Raw genomic sequence first — 21,546 nt, forward strand, 5'->3', positions numbered from 1 at the left:
TGAGGCACACAGCACCTTCCTGCATGGAAAGTTGCCTCATTCCTCCCTGGTCAATCCCTCCCTCCCTGAGGCAAGCTCTGATCCTGATTCCTATCACCATAGGCCTCTTTTACTTATTCCTGAAGTTTATATCTACAGAATTACACAGTATGTGCATTTTCGCGTTTGGCTTATTTCACTCAGCCTATTATTTCTGAGACTTACACATTGTGTGTACATGTAGTTAATTTCTTCTCATTGCTGAGTAAAATTCAACTGTGTGGACAAAGCATGGTTTATCCATTCTGTTGATCAATAATCCACATGTGACTATTATAAAGGTCTTATGAAAGACTTTTCATACACAGAGACACGTTTATTTTGGACAATTTACCCAGGAGTGGGATTACCGTGTCATAGAAGCAGATTTACCACTTTAAGAAACGGACAGTTTGCCACAGCAGTTATATTCCCGCCTACAACGTGTGAGAGTCACCGTGTCCTTTGTGTCCTCCAGGCTTTTCTGTGGTCACCCCTGTGCATTCCAGACATTCTAGTGCAGCATGTGTATCATTATATCATATTATAGCCAATGCTGCATTGGGTTTTTAATGTGCAAGCTTCTTGATGATTAATAAAGTTGAGTAGGTTTTCACAGGTTTATTGACCTGTGTGTGTGAAGTGCCTATTTGCCTTTATTGCTTTTGAAACTGTATTGCCCCTTATTATTGAATCCAGGAGTTCCTTATATATTCTGGTTACAAATACTTGGACTTATGAATATGTCTTCATAGTCTGTGACTTGCTTATTTCATTGATAGTGTTTTGTGATGTAGAATTTTTTCTTTCCATGAAGTCTAATTCATCATTTTTTAAATTTTGTGAGCATGTCTTTTGACTCATTAGAAACCTTTGCTTATCCCAAGGTCACAAATATAGTCCTTTGTGTTTTCTCATTTTCTTGTTTACATTACCTTATTTTCTTGCTTACATTACCTTTACATTTTGGTCTGTCTTAACTAGGATCTTGTATGGAGTGAATTCCATACAACGTTTTAAATGGATCTCATGCAAAGCACATTGTAAGACCTAAATTACAAGGTATTAATATAGAGCAGTGGGATGGTATACTCCTTCCTTCCTCAATTTGGCATTTAATACAGATTTTGACGACCAGCTTTCATACACCTGGGGGCATAAGACAGCCCCCTGAGATCTGCCTGCTTTTCTAGCATTTCCAGCTACTCTCAGGGCCCCACTTGGACCTATCGGCCACACTTGTCTATCGCTGTCCGTGTCCTTGCCACCGAAATAGCACTTTCTTTGCATCCCTTTCTTTGCATCTCCAGACGGATTCACCTCCCTTGATTTCTTCCTCTCTCTACTTCTAATACACACACACACTTATCATGTCCTTTATATTTATACAAATGCATACCTTTTCTGGTGCTCTTTATTGCTTCCTACAGATTCAGAATTGGAGCTGACATTATTCTTCAGCCTGGAGAAATTATTTTAGTGTTCCCTGTAGAGAAGATTTCATCGGGAGAAGTGCTCTTAGCTTTTCTCTTCTCAAAACTTATTTAAGTTAATCTTTTCATTTTGAGATAGTAGTAGATTCATAATCAACTTTAAAGAACAGAGGGATTCCGTGTATCCTGTACTCAGTTTCCTCCAATGATAATGCCTGGTAAAACTACCCTACGATACCACAGCCAGGATACTGACACTGGGGCAGTCAAGATACGGAGCCTCCATCACTACAGGATCTATTATGGTGCTCCTTTTAGTAACACCTCACACTCTCTAACCCGTCGGTGACCCCGAGTGACCACTAATATGTCTCCCCTTTCTGCAACGTTGCCATTTCAAGAATGAAATTACACAGGCTGTAACAATTTGGGATTGTCTTAGCTTCGATTTTTAAGGCTATTTTTCAGGATATTGAATTCTGGATTGACAGCTGTTTGCACGTGTACGTACGCGTGCGTGCACGTACACGCGTGCGTGAACATCCTCTATTTTTCCCGATTGGTGTTTTCCGAGCATTTTGGAATCGTGCGTTGATGTCTTTCGTCAATCTTAGACCATTCGGAGCAAATATTTCATTAAATTTATTCTTCCTCATTCTCTTCTCCTTCTCAGATTCCAATTACAATGCTGCACCATTTGATATTGTCCCGTAAATTAAGACATTTTTATCTATTGTTTTTTTCTGTTGTTTTATTTTTTAAAATATTTTTCCTCTTTGCATTTCAGTTTAGAGCCTTCCAATTAACCTGTCCTCAAGTTTACCGATCATTTCCTCTGCTGGCTCACTCTGATATTAAACCCAATAAAATATTTATTTCTGATACTATATTTCTCACTTCTAGCATTTTTACTTGATTTGTTTTATACTTTCCATGCGTCTGCTAAAATTCACCCTCTGTTCATATCTCCTGCACACTTTTTCCAATAGATCATTTAACATATTTCTAGTTATTTTACAGCTTTTGTCAAATAATTCCAACATCTGAGCCACCTATGGGTCTACTTCTATTTACTGTTTCCTTTCTTCATCATGGTATATGAGAACAGTAGAGACTGAAGTAAATAGTATTTTTATCTTAAAGGGCACTTCCTTCCTGGCTCAGGCCACTGGTTTGGAGGGACCGAGTAAATGTGTCTTACAATTAAGCCAGGTCTGAGCTTTTTGGCAAGTTTAGTTAATTCACCACGACCTTCAAATGTTTTGAGAATGGGATTAGGATTTTCCATTCTGCAGTGCTTGGGGTCTGGGCTGTGGCAAGATTTCCCAAATGTCTTCATGTTACCCAAACCGCCTGTTTTCCACACCATGAGATCTTGAGATTTACAAGTCAACCGATATTTTGAGCTCTCTTTGCATTCTGGTGCAGCCACGGCGCTTGGGGCACCTGTTCTGCCTCGGTACGTGGACGGGCTCTCTCCGCTCTCCCACCCACCTGCAGCTAATGCCCGTGGACAATCCCCCAGGTCTCTTGCTCATGCCCAGCCCTCGGCAGCTGACAATCCACAGCGCCTCTGACTGACTGACATCAGTTCTCATGTGCTGCTTCTCCCCTCCTCTTGTAGGTGGTTGTCTTGGACTTGGAGGAGGTGCCAGGAACGTTGGGGGAATCTCCAGCTTCCTGTCCAGCCCTGATCCTGAGCACTCGAGGAGGGCCTGTGCGAAAGACCGGTTCTGTGACTGGGGCTCCTCGGGATTCCAATCTGTCAGCTTCGTGTGGCCATGCAAAGACTTTTAAAATTCATACCCACTTCTCCTTATCCCCATCTACGGCAGAACCCTGTTTCTCTTGTATGTACACCAAGAATGAGAGTTGCTCTGGGTCTCTTCTCGCCTCTGAAAACCTTGCCATTTCTTGCAATTAAGTTCCTTATGGGATTTTCCCCCCACATTTTAAGCTCTCTCACTGGCTTGGAAAGACCGCGATTTCGTGGCTTATACATCTTGTTTGGGTTATCAAGAGCATCAGTCTCTTGGGAGACATCTTCCACGCCTCTCACCCTCTATTTCCTATCATTTTTTCTCTTGAGTTGTTTTCTGTAATTATTTGCAGAGCACTCTTATACCAATATCTCCTGATTTGTAACTAATCTGCTTATATCCTGTCTCCCGGCTTTATACTTTGAGATACACACGTGCGTGTCTGCGTCTTGTTTTTAGTTCTGTTTTTCACACCGATTGTCTGATAAACCTCCATCATCCCTTGTCCTCCTGTTATGCTTTCATATTCCCGTCCAATTTCTTTGAAATGTGAAATACTTATTGTGTGTATTCTAAATCTGGGAAATAAGACATACACAAAGTCCATAAATCTGGAGTTTGTTCTTACTGGAAGTTCTCGTCTCTTCAGTTGTTTTATGGGTATGAGTATGAATTCATGCTCCTTGGAACTTTACCGGTGGGAATTCTTTAAGGACTGGGCTTTAAAAACTCTTTCCTCCAACAAGCATTTCCATTCGACTTTTCCAGGCGCTTTAGCACAACTAAATTGGGATCGCTGTAAACTCACCTGGAGGGACTGGGGCCACATAAGTGGTGCACATTCCTATCCACACTCACGAGTGCAAGACGTGGGGTAGGAATTCTCATGCAAGATACTGTTTTGTGTGTGTGCTGGGGGTGATTTTTCCTGTTCCATCCATAGCTGGGATGGAGGGGGGGGGGTCCTGTCCCTACCTCTCCTTCTGTGTTTTTTTTTCCCCCCCTTGGCTTGACCTAGAATTTCGTCCCTACCTGGGTCCTGGCTTCATGGGGTGCGGTTGTCACTGATGGAACCCGTGTTCTTCTCTCCCCAGGCCTCGTCACCTCTCCCCTTCCGTGTGGCCCGCACACCTCAATCCATCTGCCACCGGAGACTGGCTTACTCCCTCCCATTGTCACACAGGCAGATGCTGAAATGATGCCTCCCCGAGTGGATTTCAGCTTCCTTGTCCTGTCTCACCTTCAGCAGATTTTCTTATTTTCTGCCAGCTCAACTGTGCACTATGTTTTAAATGTCTTACTCAGCATTTGTTAGTCTGCAATTCTGCAGGATTCCTTCTTTAACTTTTACTACCTCTGTTGGGCTTTCCTGACAACTAGTGTGCAAGTTTGTGCTTTCCAGGGGCCTCAGGATCTGTATTTTTTTTTTTTTTTTTTTTTTTTTTTGCTGGGGTAGCTATACTTATAGCAGACAAAATTGGCTTTATTTTTTTTTTTTTTTAATATATGAAATTTACTGTCAAATTGGTTTCCATACAACACCCAGTGCTCATCCCAAAAGGTGCCCTCCTCAATACCCATCACCCACCCTGCCCTCCCTCCCACAGGATCTGTATTTTTAAAGCACACTCCAGGACCTGGGTTAAGCGCAGGACAGTTGGGCAAACTTTCACACACTCGTCTGGATGACCACCTTCCAGAACTTTCGAAGGAGAGAGCCCGCTCCTTCCTCGGGCCAGTGGCCCACTTTGACTTTAAAACCTTTGGGTTAAAGTGGCTTTTATATTAGCCTCTACTTTGGCAGCTGTACATGCTGAAGCGAATGTAGATATTACTAAGTTTAAAAGTAAGGTTGAATAAATCCGTGCCAGCTTCGTAAAAGGGAAGTGCGTAATCGATTCTGGAATTACATGGAAACGCCGTGAGCCAGTCCAGGGTGAAAGTGGAAGTAAGTAAACTTGGAATTCTTCACACACGGTCATTTTCCCTTTTTGCAGAGAAGAAACGCCTCCTGCACGGATACGCACGCTGGGGGCAGATGATGGCACGGGCACTAGGAACAGCGGGTTCGAGACTGAAGTCACAGAGACCTGGCCGGGTCTGGGGGCAGTGGGGCTGAGAGCACTCGTTTGTCTGCCTCGTGTGGGCCACTGGCTGTCCCGCTCTACTGGCCGGGGCACACCAGCAGCTCTGTTCTTCTGAGACAAGGTGAGTGGCTAGAAATCAGGGCTCACCTCTCAGATACTTTTGTTGTGCCTTTGCTCAGTCTACCTGGATCTGACTCAGGAAACACCGTATCCACGGCCACTGACACTTCACGAGGTTGCTAGAAACAGAAAGAAGCTCCTACATTCTGCATAGTGCTCTTTACAAGCCATGCTGTCACTGACTGGAGGTCACCTAACCTGCCTGCCGCTCAGCTCTGGAGGCAGCCGAAGCGATGCCCTTCCCCGATTTTCAAGCAGGCTCTAATGCAAACAGAGATACAATATTCCTCTGTTTTAATAAAATAGTCTGTCTTGAAAAGCTCTACCGAGCAAACAATTTAAACATTTAACCGAATGAAATTAGTGGCACTTAATTACTTCAATCATTAACACAGAAGATTGTGATATTTGGGTATAAACATGAACATGTAAAGCAAATCTCCCCTCTCCCCACCCCAAAAAAAACCCAACCGGAATCAACAAGAAGACAATAAAGGCAAAAGAAAGCAATCAAAATAATTCCTTTCCGATGGTGAAAGGTTACTAGCTGTCAATTCCCAAACCACCAGGATCCTGCCCAAATGCTATTAGAGCATTGATGGGCTTTGCTAATAAAAAGCATTGTCTCCGAGGTGAATGTCTCCTTGATGGGGGATCATGGGGCAAGCTGAGGGCCAAATACAGGGTGGTACCATCCCCCCCCGCCCCCCCCCCCCCCACCATGGTGTATGTGTGATATTCTCTGGACACTCCTGGCTACCCAAGAACCAAGGAGAGGGGTTTAAGTGCTTGCTATGGTGGTGTGGGAAACTAAGGCAAATGAAAAATTAAATTCCCTTACTGCCTGCAGCCCACTGACAAGTCCTTGAAACGGGCTGAGTGACCTCCCTCTAGGAGCTCAGCTGCCTCGATGACGACACTTTGCTGGGGACAAAAGAGCCCCTTAGCTTAACACTGTCCCAACCTCGAGGACCCTGTAAGCCTACTTCCTTTATCTCACCTGCCCTGGGACATATGCTGGCAGTCCTACTCCAAGCTTATGGTCCCCGATACACATCTGAAAGGGCTCATGACTGAGGTTTTATTAAACGGTAATAAGTGGTGTTTCCCTAGCAACAGCCACCCCTCAAGGTCCTGGAAACCTTGCTCCCAAAATACCTTAGAGACTTACTCTATCCCTAACCCCCTCCCAACCTGAGGTTATATAACAAGTTACCCGTCAGGACCCCAGGGCAGCTCTTGTGCCCACGGGTCCCGTCCCCGTGCTTTAATAAAATCACCTTTCTTGGGGCACCTGGGTGGCTCAGTCGGTTGGGCGTCCGACTTCGGCTCAGGTCATGATCTCGCAGTCCGTGGGTTCGAGCCCCGCGTCGGGCTCTGGGCTGACAGCTCAGAGCCTGGAGCCTGTTTCGGATTCTGTGTCTCCCTCCTTCTCTGACCCTCCCCTGTTCATGCTCTCTCTCTGTGTCTCAAAAATAAATAAATGCTAAAAAAATTTTTAAAAAAATCGCCTTTCTTGCACCAAAGACGTCTTCAAGAATTCTTTCTTGGTCGTCGGTTCCGGCTCACCCCACCATCACCCTAAAACTTCATCATCCTGAGTCAAGTTCTCATGATCTGAATCGGCATCGTTCAGGGGTACTGTCTGTATTTTCTACAGGACAAAGTTTTAAGCCCCACCGAAATTTCTTGGGTGACTCATAGAAAGATGTGACGTATGCGATGCGCGTCTTCTGTCTCGCTACACCCAGACAGAAGACAAGTCCCAGGGACGCCAACAGCCTCAGGAAGTCACAGGAGAACACAGACATTCCCCCACCCACCCTCCACCCGCAGGAGGGTGCGCGCTCCCGGCCCCAGTGGTCCCACGGAGGCTGCCCCGTGATTAACAAGGAAGGGTGTGATCTCTCAGCAGGGTCTCTGAAGGTCCCTGCCAGAAGCCCCTGCCCCAGGGGGAGCCCCGCCACACCAGCTCACGCCGCCTGTGCGCCCCGTTCCTGCGGCCGGTGCAGCGCGCCCCCTGCAGGCCGGCCAGGCTCCGACGGGCACCGCCTGCACCAGATTTCTTTTAAATCCCAGGCACCAGGGTTTTCTTATTTTAAGATTTTTCTTCTCCCTCTCCTTTCTCTCCACGCGGCCACACTGTGGGATCTCAGAGTGAAAGGGGCGCAGGTAAAGGGCACGATGTAAAAACAAACCGTTCGCCATATCATTTCCTTGATCTCAAGCGGGCTGGGAAGGTGGGGGTGTGCAGTTGAGCAAAGCCAGAAATCAAGCAACGTGAACCGAACAGTTCCTGGAATTGTATTTACCTCGCTTTATTTTTTTCCCCATGTCAATGTTTCTATTTACAAATTAAAGTTATGTATTTCACAACGGCATCGGAATCCAGAAAACTAATTTCCCCATCACTAAACAGATAGGCTGTCCGAACAGAAAGACGCAGGGACATTTTATTCTGGATGACGGCTTCAGGCTCCCTAAAAATACGAGTCCGGAAAGGTCAGGAAGGAGTGAGTGCTTTAAAAACTATTTTCCGCTCCACCGCAGATTTAACAAACACGTCTCCAAGGTGCAAACAAAGGCTGGCCCTGGGTGGCGGAGGCAGAGAGGAGGCTGTCTGAACAGCCCGCTGAGTCACGCCCCTCCTTCCGCCCCCCGTAGGTGGCTCCCCAGGACAGCACGTGTCCCTGGGGCCTCAGGCTGAAAGGACACTACAGACCCTGCAGGCATTCCGGGGACCGCCCTCTGAAAGGAGTCCCCAGCATTCAAAAGAGCACTTCTTCTGCATTTGGAGGGGGGGGGGAGGTCCACCTGGCTTTCTCCATCAGTCTCTCCCTTGATGTCCCCAGAAGAGAAATGACTCTGGAGCACTGGCTGCCACCACAAAGGACCCGGACTCTGCCTTTCTAGAGGTTTCCACACTAACGAGACTCCGGAGGAAGTGAACACTCGACGACTGGCAGGGCCTCCCCCTCGAGGTCCCTTTTTCTCTTCTCCCCAAGGTCCCCAGGGTGACGTGAAAACGGATGATGCTGCGGACGAAATCCTGACAGCCTCCGAGTTACTGGTGGGGGCGCCCGCCGCTCAGCAGGGACAGGGCTGTGGGGGCTTCCCCTTAACCCTCCTCGGCCCAGGGCAGGCGGTGGGGGAGGGGGGGGGCGGCCAGGGCTCCACGGAGCAGAAGAAACCCCCGCAGGCTAAATGCCTGTTTTTGAAAGACTCTCCACTCCACAAACGTACTTTTTCCCCAAAGGAGAAGCATTGGTGGGAAAACTACAGACAAGCAGGTCAGGAGACCCGACGTGCCAGTCGTCTTCCTGCGAGGGAAGTTTCCGCAGCTCAGACTTGGGTTGTCCAGACACCTGCAAACATGACTGCTGTTTGCTATTAAAATAAGGCAAGTCGGGGAGCGCCTGGGGGGCTCAGTCGGTTGAGCGTCCCATTCGGCTCAGGTCACCATCTCGTGGTCCGTGAGTTCAAGCCCTGAGTTCGAGCCCTGCGTCGGGCTCCGTGGTGACGGCTCAGAGCCTGGAGCCTGCTTCGGATTCTGCGTCTCCCTCTCTCTGCCCCCCACCCCCGCCCCTCACACTCCGTCTCTCTCTGTCTCAAACATAAATGAACATTGAAAATATGAAAGAAAATAAGGCCAGTCCTCAATTATCTGCTAGTGACTGATGGGCAGATCGAGGTGGGCTTTCCCCAGTGCCTGTGGGAGCAGGTGCCTGGGCCCCCAAGGGACACGTGGGGGTGGTACCCAGGAAGGGCAGAGTGCCTGGCAGTTGTGGTTTCGGCCCTATTGTCAATTGTTTCGCTAACCCCCCTCTGTCACCTTCCATTAGTCCACTCGTTCAAGGTGGCCTTAAATACCGCATCACACAAAGCAGGTGTAGACAGACACTGACTTGGTTGGCTCATCATAAACACAACCCCCCCCAAAGTTACTAGGTGGTCGTGTTTTGAGGACTGTCAGGAAACCCGAAGTAGGATTCCTCCGAGGTCAGAATGGTTCCCCTATTTGGGGGTTGCTGCACACGGATCAAAGCTGGTTTTAAGAGTCTGACCGGTGTTGGTGTGGACTTCAGGGAATCATACGACGGCCAGCCGCCCGAGTTGGGGTTCAGGTATACAAGCCACCTGAGTGACAGCTGGGTTCAGAGCCACCACACGGCCCTCCCTGCCTTCAGGGGGAGCAGGACCCCAGCGGGAGTGCCCGCTCCCAGAAGGCTAAGGCTGGAGTGAAGGGACAGCCCTCCAGACCGGACTCCCTGCCACCTTCAGCTTCTGAGGGCGCCCACTTACAAGGGTACACGTGTCCCCCCCAGTCACTGCGGGCCCTCCCGTCCCCGCCAAGCCGGCAGCCTCCCCGGAGGACCCCGCCCTGCAGGCAGGGGAGCAGCAGACAGGAGGGCCCGCAGCCCCGCTGTCAGTAAGCTCTGGGTCGTCGGCAGAGAGGGGTGAGGCGGGCACGCGGTCCCCCACGTTGGCGTCAGGCCATCCGGTGAGAGTCGGGAGCGGCTGGCGGATGTGGAAGGAGCCGCGGGCCCAGGAAGCAGGCCGGAGGGAGACCGGGGGGCCAGCGTGTGACCTGCTTCCCTTTTTAATTTGCTCTGTGCACACGGTACAGAATTAACGCGGAAAATTAAATTAAACCTTGCACCGGGTCCCCATTTAAACTATTAAAAGTGGATACACGGTAACACACTTACACCCAGAAACATGGCGACAAGCAGATCAGCTGTGAGCGTGAAAGGTGTGGGGGGTCCAGGGTTGACATTTCCCAGCCCTCGCTTTCCTCTTCCGTCAGCTGCGCACCCGTGATGCCGGGTGACGTTATCCCACAGCAGCAATTACCGAGCATGTATTAAGAAAAGAATATTCCAGGGGCGCCTGGGTGGCTCAGTCGGTGGAGCGTCCGACTTCGGCTCAGGCCGTGATCTCACGGTTTGTGGGTTCGAGCCCCGCGTCGGGCTCTGTGCCGACAGCTCAGAGCCTGGAGCCTGCTTCGGATTCTGGGTCTCCCTCTCTCTCTGCCCCTCTCCGCTCTCGCTCTGTCTCTCAAAACTGAACAGACATTAAAAAATAAAAGTAAAAGAATAAAAAAGAAAGAAAAGAATATTCCTAACGATGCACCAATGACTTAGAACAGACCGTGGTTCCCGATGGCGGGAGGTTACCGGCCCCTCCTCTCCCGCTTCCCCTGAAGGGAATGGGGGGGGCCGTGCCCCTCGCGGGAGGCCTCTTACCCACGGCCCCAGACCCCCCACTCTGGCACTCGTGGGCGCAGGGGGGAGGCCGGGCCCTCCGAGAACCAGGGGTGGGGGGATGGGCCCGACGGGCCCCTGGCCCCCGAGCACAGAGCCCCCAACAGGGCAGCACCAGCCGCCAGGTATGGGCACCAGGGGCCCCAAGTCCTCCCCCAAGAGCCGGCAGACGCGGTGGCTCTCCCAAAACCAAAGTCACACCCTCCGCGCCATGTGAGTGCGCCGAACACAGGACCCGGCTCAGGAACCGCTCCTCACTTCAGACAGACCCAAGAAAGTCAGTCTCCCTCAGAACTCTCTTCGGAGGTACGAAAAGGAACTTTCTGTGTGTCACAACCACGCGCAGAATTCCTCCCACCAAGTATCCGGCAAACGGAAGGAAAGAAGCGAGGAAAGTGTATTTCAGTTAATGGCTCGGCCCTCCTTCTGAAACGCTTTCCCCTACGTTTCTAGAACGTTCCACACCGAACCCCTTCTCTTCAGTCTCCGGCAGGTGGATTAAACTTACCAGTCTGAGCTCCACGTGCGCCACTGACCGCCTACACAATGGTCCTGCGCGAGAGGACGTGTGAGGGACGGCATCTGAACAGGACCCAGCGTGTTCGGGGCGGGCAGGGGGGTCTCACCGCCGTGCACACAGGACCGGCTCGTCGGGCGAGGGGCCCACAGCCTTCCCAGCCACTATCGCTACGGCCTAGGCACCTGGCCACCTTATGCGTGTATCCGTTCGTGTCCAAGCCCTTTGCTCCAGGGTCGTTAAAAAACATCCAGGAGAGAATCTAACAGGCAAAGCGTGTGCATTTGTGTCTGGCGGGAGGGGTAGATATGCTCTCAGGTACCGCTGAGCTTTCGTGTGACCCTTTCCAAACATTCTCCCCATTTGCTGCTGGGGAGAATGGGCCGAGGCAGGGGAATCTCACTCGGGAACCAGGTGTCCCGGGGTGAGAGGCTCTGTGAGTGTGCACTGTCCTCATCAGACACATCCCAGGCAGGTGCCCTCTGTGGCCTGGCGGGAGTTGCTCACGGGCGAGGCTGCAGCGCCCTCTAATGGCCACGGTGCAATTCTTCCCATTCCCAAATTAATCCAGGCTCCTAATTCTTGCAGAAGTTCAATCTGTGAGTTACGCCACCACGTCTTGAAAAACGAAGCAAGCAGTGACCGAGTGCCATCAGGGTGGAAAATGGCAGCCTGAAGGGCCGCATGCGGGCTGATTTTCGGAACGAAGAGTGGGGACTTCCTGAGCAGTCCCTCCAGACAGGGCTCGGCAGTGAGTGACGATCACGGCCACACGGCTCACCGCCCCTGCTCACCGCCACTGTCCCAGGGACAGCTCCTCATCCTGTGCCCTTAGCGTTAGGGGGCCCAGCCCAGAGTGCGTGGCCTGGCCTGCCCCGGGCTGTAATCCTAAACTGTGTGGGGCCCGGCTTGGGCTGCCCAGACCCTGTGTGGTTCCTGGGCGCACAGGACCCCGCTCTAGCCTAACGCCCCATCCAACCCCAGGTTCAACTGCACATTCCCTTTGTTGTTTATTCGTTTCCCCTAAGTGATAAAACCTGCAACGGTGTTCTGCCTGGAGGCCAGCATTCTCCACCAATGACACCTACCGAGGTCCAAAAGCCGTTCTGAAGCCTATGACCAGTCCATTTACCAGGCAGATTCTCCCACAAGCCTGTCCGCGGACCCACTCTTCTCTCTCCCTTAACGCCCTCTCCTTCGGGAAAGGATCAGGGAGTCCCCGCCACTTGCGGGGGGCAAAATGCATCACCTCACCTGACCTCGCGGCTCCAGCACAGAGAGACGGCCACCTGCCTGCCTCCCTGCCTTCTTAGCCTTGGCCAGGAGACAGCCGCCAAGGGGCCACCCCACTGTCCCCGGCCCACACAGCCTCAAATGTCAGGAGGTACCGAAGCTGGCAGGTTCTCCTTCCCCGTGATCACACACACAGCTTCAAACAGCCTCCCTACACCATCGACTCCCCAACTTCTGCCCGATCTCATCCACCCCCAGACTTCTGCCCGTAAAGGCTGCCCCCTCCACTGCCATGTCTCGTGGTCCCCACATCCCAGACGCACACCTAGGACCCGTGATTCCAACCACCAGCCTCTGCACCTGTCCTCAGTCCCGGTGCCCGACTCTGTGACCCGGGGATCCCGATTCCGACCTGCCCCTCCCGCAATGCATAGTTCAGCAGTGACCTTACTTCCAAGGGGGACTTGAAACCATCCCACCCTTCGCCCCCTGCACTGCCGCCCCGTGCTCTCCCCCGACTTCCCGACAGGTCTCTGCTTCCCTCTTGCCCTCCTCCCATCATTTGCCACAGTGGAAGGTGACTTCGTGGGACACCTCGGTCAAACCTCCCTCTAAGCACGAACGCGCCCGGGGCCCCCGGGTGCCGGCGACGGGCCCTTGCCTGTGTGACTGACTGAACAAACAGCACGCGCTCCCTTCCACAGCGTGTCCGGGCCACACCGGCCTCCTTCCTGCACGCAGCGGGTTCTTCCCTCTCAGAGCCAGCCGCCTGCCCGGGAGGGTCGCTCGTCTCCTTTCAAGGCTCGCTCCCTCCGCCCAGCTCCCAGCTTGCCGGCCACGGCCTCAGAGGGACCGCTGCAGACAGAGTCTCCCCTGCTGTTCCGGCGCAAACCTCCACGTTGACCTCACTGCACCTGCTCCAATTTCAGACGGCTGATTCACTGGGGGGCCGGGTTTTTCTCTCCCGGCAGCTCACAGGTCTTTGAGAACACAGCCCGGGCTGTCCGCTCCCCAGCTCCTCCCAGGGAGGCCCCAGCACGGAGCCCACGCTCAGTAAATACTGGTAGAAAGAACAACCCGCCAACAAAAAGCTTCCAAAGGGCAGCGCAGAGTTATTCATAAACGTCAATTATGTTTGTTATAACTGTTTTAAAAACACGAGGCAGGAGTGACAAAAGAGTTGTCGGATGTGATTTTTTAAAGGGCAGCAATATTCGTAAGTAAACAGAGAGGGGCCATCAGCACGTAATTACGCGGGATCCAGTGACGCCAAGAGCATCTCGGAGAACACGCACGACCGGCTTGATAGCAGCACGTGGCGTATTTCTGTTTTGGAGCGGCCGTCTTCCCTTTGGTTAGAGTGGAGAATTTTCCATCTGTGGTGATAACACCCAGGGTCACCCTTCGCGGATCAGAACAACCACGCGCGTGGCTTACTTTTTATTTTTTATTATAAAAAACACATACAAGAGTTTTAAGAAATGATGAATATAAGACAAATCGGAACCACGGTGAGTTATTAAACCCATCTTCTATGTACAAATACTACAATTCCGAAAGTGGAATATCATCAAATGTGAAACACATTATAGCACTGTCCATATGTACACGGCACACACAGAGACCCACCCGCGCTGGCCTCTGAATCGTTTAGATACACCTCGCGGACACGACCCTGCAAGTGACCTTTGCTCGGAGGCGCTCCTGGTCCTCCTAGAGTGACAGGGTTTTAAGGAACTGCAGAGACAGGAAGAAGACGCGCTACGACGGGGCCGAAGGCTCTCCCCGGGTTCCCTCTCACCCGTGGCGCCCCCACCTGGAGAAACAATGGAACAGTCCGTTGCCAGCTAAGACCGCGGAAGAGTCTTCTAGCTCCTTCTTGGCCGATTTATTTTTGCCTAGTCAACCATTCCGGCGCAAAGTCCAAAATTAGCTCAGGAACCAAATCAATGCTTTTATATTAAATTCATTATAAAACGCCACTCAATTTTAAAAAGCGACTAAAAGGACACTTTCTGCAGCAAAAAAGGGCTAAGTTCAAGTTTTTGTTGTTTGACCGAGACACAATAATACAACCCACATGTCATGGAATCACAACAGCCTTAAGTGAAATGTATGCGGTTTGGGGGAGGGCGGCCCGGCCCCTGCTGGCTCCGGTGTCCTCGCCAGTGACGGGCGCGCCTGGACATCCTCTCCTCTGCGACGACGTTCCGAAGCCTCAGTCGGGACTCTGCGAGCTGACTCAACTGTCCGGACTCGGACACGCGAAGGCACTTCTCTAGACGCAGGGGCGCACGGCTTCTTAGCCCACCTCCTCGGCACACAGGCAGCTGACTTCCTCCAGGCAGCTGAGCACCGCGGAGGGAACGCTGTGAGAGGTCTCTCTGCGCCAGGCTTCCAGGATGCGGGAGATCTCCGCTGGGTTGCTGGGACTCAGATCGCAAAGCGCGTACACAGCTGCTAGCTGTATGCCCCACGGTATATCTGCAAAGAATTTTCCTATCAGTCGCTACGCGAGAAAATGCCTGTTATTCAGAATCTGAATGCCGTAATCTGCGGAAACACTCTTCAAACCCAGGACACTTTCTGCCAGCAGTGGAAAGTATCAGAGAAGAAACCCACAGTGAAAAAATTAATGAAGACCCATCCACACGTGGCAAGAAACACAACGGCAAGAGAGCCGTGTGCAGGCCGGCACCCAGGGCACGGCCGGGGTGTCCGGGCAGGAGGCTCCGGAAGGATCACGCTCCACATTTATGTCGCGATGGAAGGTGGATCCCGGAGCACCCCTCAGGTAAATGATTCCATTACACAGCCACTGCAAGTGCTTGTAAAAGGGCTACTCTGAAAACGAACACAGACACGAGAGGAGAAGAAAAGCCCTCCCCGGGCCGCACTGCCACCCCCCCCCCCCCATGTGCCTGAGAGAGGCAGAGGAAGGTAGGTTACAGCGAGGTCACAGACCACGTGTGCTAGGCTTCTTTCTCATTGAGCTTAAGTTTATTTACAAGTCCTTTAATGAAAATTTAATTTAGCTGAATTTCAGTTAAAACTACAATTCAAAGAACACAACATAAAACCCACATGTGCTCAAACGTCAGTTCTGAAACATAGCTTTAAAAATCACTCACCCCTCAAATAAACATTTTAAAAAGGCGGTGGGGGGGGGGGGTGGTGGCGCCTGGGTGACTCAGTCTGTTGTGTGTCTGACTCTTGATTTCGGCTCAGGTCACGGTCCCAGGATCTTGGGATCGAGCCCGGTGGCGGGCTCTGGGCTGTGCGTGGAACCTGTCTGGGAGTCTCTCTCCCGCTCTCTGTGCCCCCCCTCCCCCTCACGCGCATGCCTTCTCTCGAAAATAGACACACATTTAAAAACATGAAAACCACGCATCTCCCCCAGCCGCCCGGCAGCGAGAGGTGCTCAGAGCAGGGCGCACAGTGGGAACTCACAAGAGGCTTAACGGGGCCGCGAGGGACTCAGAACAATCTCAGCGGACCCGGGTCCTACCTTCGTCCTGGGCGTGCTGAATAAACATGCCGATGACGGAGCTGATGCTTTTCACAGCAGACGGGAACCCTTCCTTCAAGCCCAACTGGCCCAACCGACCTGGGGGGAAACAAACCGAAACGTAAACGGTCTTTGGTTACATGACAACTCTTCCCGGGAATGTAAAATTCACGTTTTCTCTCTTCTGCCGTTCCGCACATTAAGGTGAAGGATCCTCAAGCCGAAACGTCTCCCTGTCCCCACCCGAGAGCGGGCGGAACAGGAAAGCATCGGGACGCCTAAAGCACCCCTTGTCCCGCTGGGGGGCGGGGGCAACGGGGGCCAGGATGACTAACCGTCCCTTCTTCCGGTCACACGAGGGCGGCACGCACGTGCGGCTTTCTCCGCCGAGGGAGCCGAGAGGGAGCTCAGCGGGGCGCGTGGTCTGGCAGGCTCCGCGCGACAGGGCTGACTTGTGCTGGGTCGGGAGGACCCAGGCGAGGCCGCGACGCCGGCAGCCAGGTTCTGGACCAGCACCCTTCCGAGCGGCGCAGCCCTGGCCGTGCCGCAGCCCGGGGCGGGGGGGGGGGGGGGGGGGGGGGGGGGGCGCGCGGGCGTGGTTTGCACGGTCCCCAGGGTCCAAATGATTTTCACAGCGGAACAACGCGGACTAGGAGGCGACCTGCCTCCTTCCCGATGCTGAGATAAGACCCAGGCTCAACACCAGCGCAGATCGGACGACTGGGTCCGCGGCACCAGTCACGGCAGCGGCTGCAAGGGGGCCACTGCTGCCACCAGGAGCTCCCGGTGAAAACAGCTACTTTCACGGAACGATGCCCCCTCCGAAGCACCAGCAGTTAGTCTTGCCGCGGCCAGCAGCCCGTAAGCTGCTGTGGGTGTGGGGGGCACACGGCACACGGGGGGCCTGGCCAGGCTCGGGCCGGGGAAACGCACCGCGGGGGCTGCCTGAACCCGGAGGGAGGCGGTGCTCTTCCGAGACACGCCCACATTTCTCTGCCGAATGACTGACAACCTACAGCTATTCGGACCCAGACAGACCTGTCCTCAAAAACGAATAAAGCGAGGAAATTTATCACTGCTGTCACTGATAAAATGTGCGCTCTTAAGCCAAATTAGAATTTCGGAAAAACCCACCAGCCATCCTGCGCCTGACAGCTTCGAAATTTAAGACTTCTCTGATGAGATCAGTGATGATATTAATGTCTGTTTTCTGGATGTTGTTGACGGCTGGAAGATCTGTGCAAATCAGTATTTTCCGAGGGAGCGAGCAGCGCGCCTTATAAAGTCGCCCTGGAGCCCTCAGGACCCGTGACCAGCGGGTGATGCGGCAGGAAGGCCCCCTGGTGACGGTTCAGACCCCACTCCATCCGTTTAGGGAGTCGGCACTTGTGAATTTTTACGTGGTGTCCCAGCATATCCACAATGATCTAAAAGGGCTATTAAAACACTCAGGAGCTCCGTACAAAGCTGGATTTTCTTTACACACTTCAACCAAAAAACCCACTGCAAGAGCCCGGTGCAGCGCGGACAGGCCCTCGGATCCTGGCAGAAAAGAGGATCTGCCCCAAGATAACCTTCTCCTCGAGGTCGGTTTTGTTTGGCAACCACTTTCCACGGAGAATGTCATTTATGTTAACACCGGTTTATCATCACTGGCTTTAAGTGCTAAGGGAAGCTCTCCCCCAGTCAGTAGGACCTGCAGTGACAAGCCCTGGGGGTCCTCACCGGGGGGGGGGGGGGGGGGGGGGGGGGGGGGCACATCCCGCTGACGGCGGAGGAAGCATGATGATGCCACGCGCCCAGCCCCGCCCACCCGGATCCCTCCTGTGTTCCGCGGTCCGTGGAGGTGGGCTTGCTTCGAGGTGGAACCCCGTTCCCTCCCTCCAGGCGCGGCCTCGTGGTCTCCGCCCCTCCTCTCTCACAGGAAGGGGATTCCGGACGAACTTGGGTGCCCTTTTATCCACGTCCTTTTCCTGAGTTTTTAGCACATCGCCCTGTAATCTCACTCTTCTGTGTCAGCGTTTTCTCAACTCTACACACACCCTCCGCTGTATCTATGTACGAACCCAGGCCACCAGCTTCGCTGCCATTTTGAACACGGAGAAACCGAGACCTAGGACACTGAAGGAACCTTCATCACTTAGCATTTCCTACAGGAACCAACTCAGTACTGGCTGCGTGCAGCCCAAATGCTGTCACAGACAGCTCGATAAATTCCTACTGATGGATGGATGCCTGGAAAATTTCGAATCCAGGATGAAACTATAGACATCTGGATAATTCCCGGGAAATCTCTCACCGAGGTTGAAAAGTAATGTACTTTAGAGATGAGGAATTTCAATCAGTGATCACTCAGTTATCTGCTTCCAATTAGATCAAACTGCTGTCTGCCCCCATCTGTCCTCTGAGACAATCTACTAGGGGTGCTCAACATACACGCGACAGCTGAGCAGGGGAAGGGCGTGTGCCAAACACAGACACGGGCTCGCTCAGCCCAGGATGCGCATGTCTTCCCAGATAATATAATGGCCCCTTTTCTTTAAATTAAAAGTGCTTACTGAACTGGATTTTATAAGCTCTTTAAATTAATGGAACTTTCAAGGATCAAATGATCAGTAATCATGAGTCGGAGGTAGGTGGCTTGGGGGAAAGACCTTAATGCACGAGAACAAAGATGAGAGACAAATCTGCCCTACAGACGGGAGAAACGGTCCCCCCAGAAGGAACCTGAGTCCAGGGGATTCGGCCCCGTGAAAACACAGGTAAGAAACACGGAGTTCACCTCGCTGTCAAAGGTAACAACCCCCAGCACTCAGGGAAGCATAAGGGAGGCAGCTGGGGGCCTGCGGGGAAGGTGACCGAGTAGCCCCCAGGGTTCCCTCAAGTCTGCAGGTGCAGGCAGGCCACGGAAAACAGGAGTTGAGGCGACGTCAAAGAAAGGGTGAAAGAAAGGCCTGGCAAAAGGCTGGGTGGAAATGGACAAGCAGAGGCTACTTCAGCCTGGCCTGCAAACGCCTGATGTGGGCAGTGCTCCCCTGGCTTCTAGGCTAAATACCAGGTGGGCCCCGGAGGGTTCCTCAGCTCTTAGGGGCAAAGGTGGCGCTACACGGCTTTGCACTCGACCGAGTCCAGCAGCAGACAGACTTCTGTCTCCGCTCGGCCACCTTCAGCAAGACCTCAGACGAGGGCTTGACCTTCCCTAGCCTCACCACTGCCCTGAAATGAGCAGACTGAAGCAGGTTCTACCACTTCTCCACATCCCCCTTGATCTAGAACAACCCAAACACTCCCCAAAAGGCTCTAATACGCTATCACTCGAGCACGTCAGAAGAAACCCCACTTACTAATCATGTACGACCACCTGCGGACAGCACTGTTCATCCCCCCATCCAACGTTAGGTGACCCCGGGCTGTTCTGACAGAAAGCGTCGTGGGTTTCCCATGGAGTGAAAATTCATTTGGGATTTTGCCAGTTTGGAAATAAAAATAAAGACGACTCCTCTATTCTTTGAATGATGAGTGTGTCACTATTAGGAAAATCACGGCTCACCAGGTTGTGTGCCGAATTTTATAGCGTCAGCTTCAGAAACCGCAGGAAGGTTCTCTAATGGAGTTTCCTCTCGGAAACGGCTCAGACTCCAAATGGGACAGCCGTGCAGGGGGTCCGTGCACATCCGGCCGGGACACAACTTCTCAGAGCTCTGCAGCTCTAGAGAACAGGCCTCACCCGTCTCTGTCCCCACCCCCCGCCCCCATCGCCCAGCGCCACGGCTTCAGCGCCCACAGACGGCCAGAGCTGGCCAAGCTGAGCCGCCCTCTCTGGCACCGGCCTCTGCCCGCCGGCCCTCCCCACACCCGCCTCGGGCAGGGACGCCGCGGCGGCTACGCCGGGTGTCTGCAGACCCAAGGAGAATCCTCCAGGCCCGACCCTGCGCTTGTTTTCACCCTTAGCACATCCCAGCTATCCACCCTCTGAATCACACTCATGTGTTTATATATTACCATCTCCTCCCGTAACGCTGTTAAGTACGCGTCATCGTTTACTCCTAGCTTATGTAACTTCATTACATATGGCTGAATTATGTAAGTGTACACATATTCTTTAAGAAGCTTCTCAGGGAATCTGGACGCCCGGCCAAAGGTGGAAGGCACGGACTCCGGAGAGCCAGCCTCGGGGGCGAAGCACGTGTGGGGCCGACCCTCCACCACAGGTGCACGGGGACCGCACGGAAGCCACCAGAAGCGCAGCCCTCCGCTCTCCCACGCCCGCTTCCTCTCCCGTCACAACCACAAGTGTGTAAATGGACAACCTCCTGCAACAACAGTGGCAAAAATCACACAGTATTTTGTAAGCGTGACTTCAAAAAGTTTCGTGTTCGTTTCAAAATCCAAAGATACTTTATGGAGGTTGATATATGTATTTATAGACTTAACATCTTTTCCTAATTTTTTCTTCAAGAAGGTTTCTCGGTTTAAAATAAATCAGTTCAAACTATGAACATCTGTAAGAGAAGACGCTACCGAAAGGAGAATGTGCAGACACACACGCGGCCCGTCTGCCGTCCCCTGGCCCTCGTGTCCTTCCTGCTTCCTGCTGCCGCGGACTGTCCCGGGGGCCTGCAGGGAGGGGCTCTGCAGGGCCCGTGTGGCGGCAGCGCCCACGGAGCCGCTCGCCCCCTCCACCACCCACGCCTTATTCATCTCTGCAGGTGGCTCCCTTCCTCCACGGTCGCGGGCAATCACTCCGGGCTCGCACGCTTCACTCCAAGTGTATTTTCTGTCCTTTCCAGTGAAATTAGAGTCTTCCTTGAAAGCAGGTTGCCGTCTTGAACCATTTTACACATTTACTTAGCGCAAGGTTCTTAGGTTTGCATGTGAAGCAGATACAGAGCAGGAATCCTTCTTGCCGAGACGGTAACAAAAGCAGCCACAGACAGCTCTAAGTAGAAGACTTACTTAGACAAAGTAAATAATACTCTCAAACCTTCTTTTGAGCGGTACTGTCTTGAAGTTCTAAATAATTCAACCCTAGAGATACTTGAAAGTCGCAGGAAGTACCTTCAAGGATCTGAGGGGCTACAATGCAGGTTATCAGACGAACCTTGTTTGTTGTGTGTTGGGGGGCAATGCTACATGCTGCAGACAGAGAAGTCAGTTCCGAGTAAGGAGAGCCTTCTGAAAGGTAACAGATGTCATCACGTAAATCCCGCAGGGCTTAGAGAGCACCTCATCAGAGATGAGGCAAAGAGGAAAAAATGACTAACACTAAGAAATAAAAATCTGTGGGAGACAGGGAGGAGCAGAACCAAAAAGCCACTGAGGTCCTCCTTATCTGAGAGGCCTCATTTAAAATACGTTTAAACAACGATTTTCATTCCTACATATCAGCTTGGAGGAAAACAAAGTTGGTTCCCAGTCACGGCACCACAGGACGTGACCCTGCCGAGGCAAACAGGAAAGAACCCGGGTGCCTGGCGGGGAGGCAGCCGACTTTCAGGAACCAAATGAGACCAGAGTGTCCTTTAGAGCAACTCTGTGCCCCGGCTGGCATAGGGCAGTGTGTGCCTGTGCGGCTACAAACAGTACGAACTGAGAAGCACACGTTC

General features: G+C 52.4%; 1 protein-coding gene across 2 annotated transcripts in view; it reads right to left on the reverse strand.

Moving 5' to 3' along the window:
• Positions 1-14,640: 14,640 nt before the first annotated feature.
• Positions 14,641-21,546, reverse strand: part of ICE1 (interactor of little elongation complex ELL subunit 1) — a 56,122-nt gene continuing 49,216 nt past the window's right edge. The window contains exons 18-19 of one of the 2 annotated variants that reach the window (XM_042997861.1): positions 15,941-16,039; positions 14,641-14,916 (exon numbers count right to left, since the gene is read on the reverse strand). In XM_042997861.1, the coding sequence (XP_042853795.1) occupies positions 14,735-14,916; positions 15,941-16,039 (281 nt within the window). In that variant the 3' untranslated portion in view covers positions 14,641-14,734. Of the gene's footprint in view, positions 14,917-15,940; positions 16,040-20,291; positions 21,116-21,546 lie in introns of those variants that run through there. The other variant, XM_042997865.1, reaches the window with a different exon arrangement.

The sequence above is a fragment of the Panthera tigris genome, chromosome A1, assembly GCF_018350195.1.
Source record: "Panthera tigris isolate Pti1 chromosome A1, P.tigris_Pti1_mat1.1, whole genome shotgun sequence".
NCBI lineage: Eukaryota > Metazoa > Chordata > Mammalia > Carnivora > Felidae > Panthera > Panthera tigris.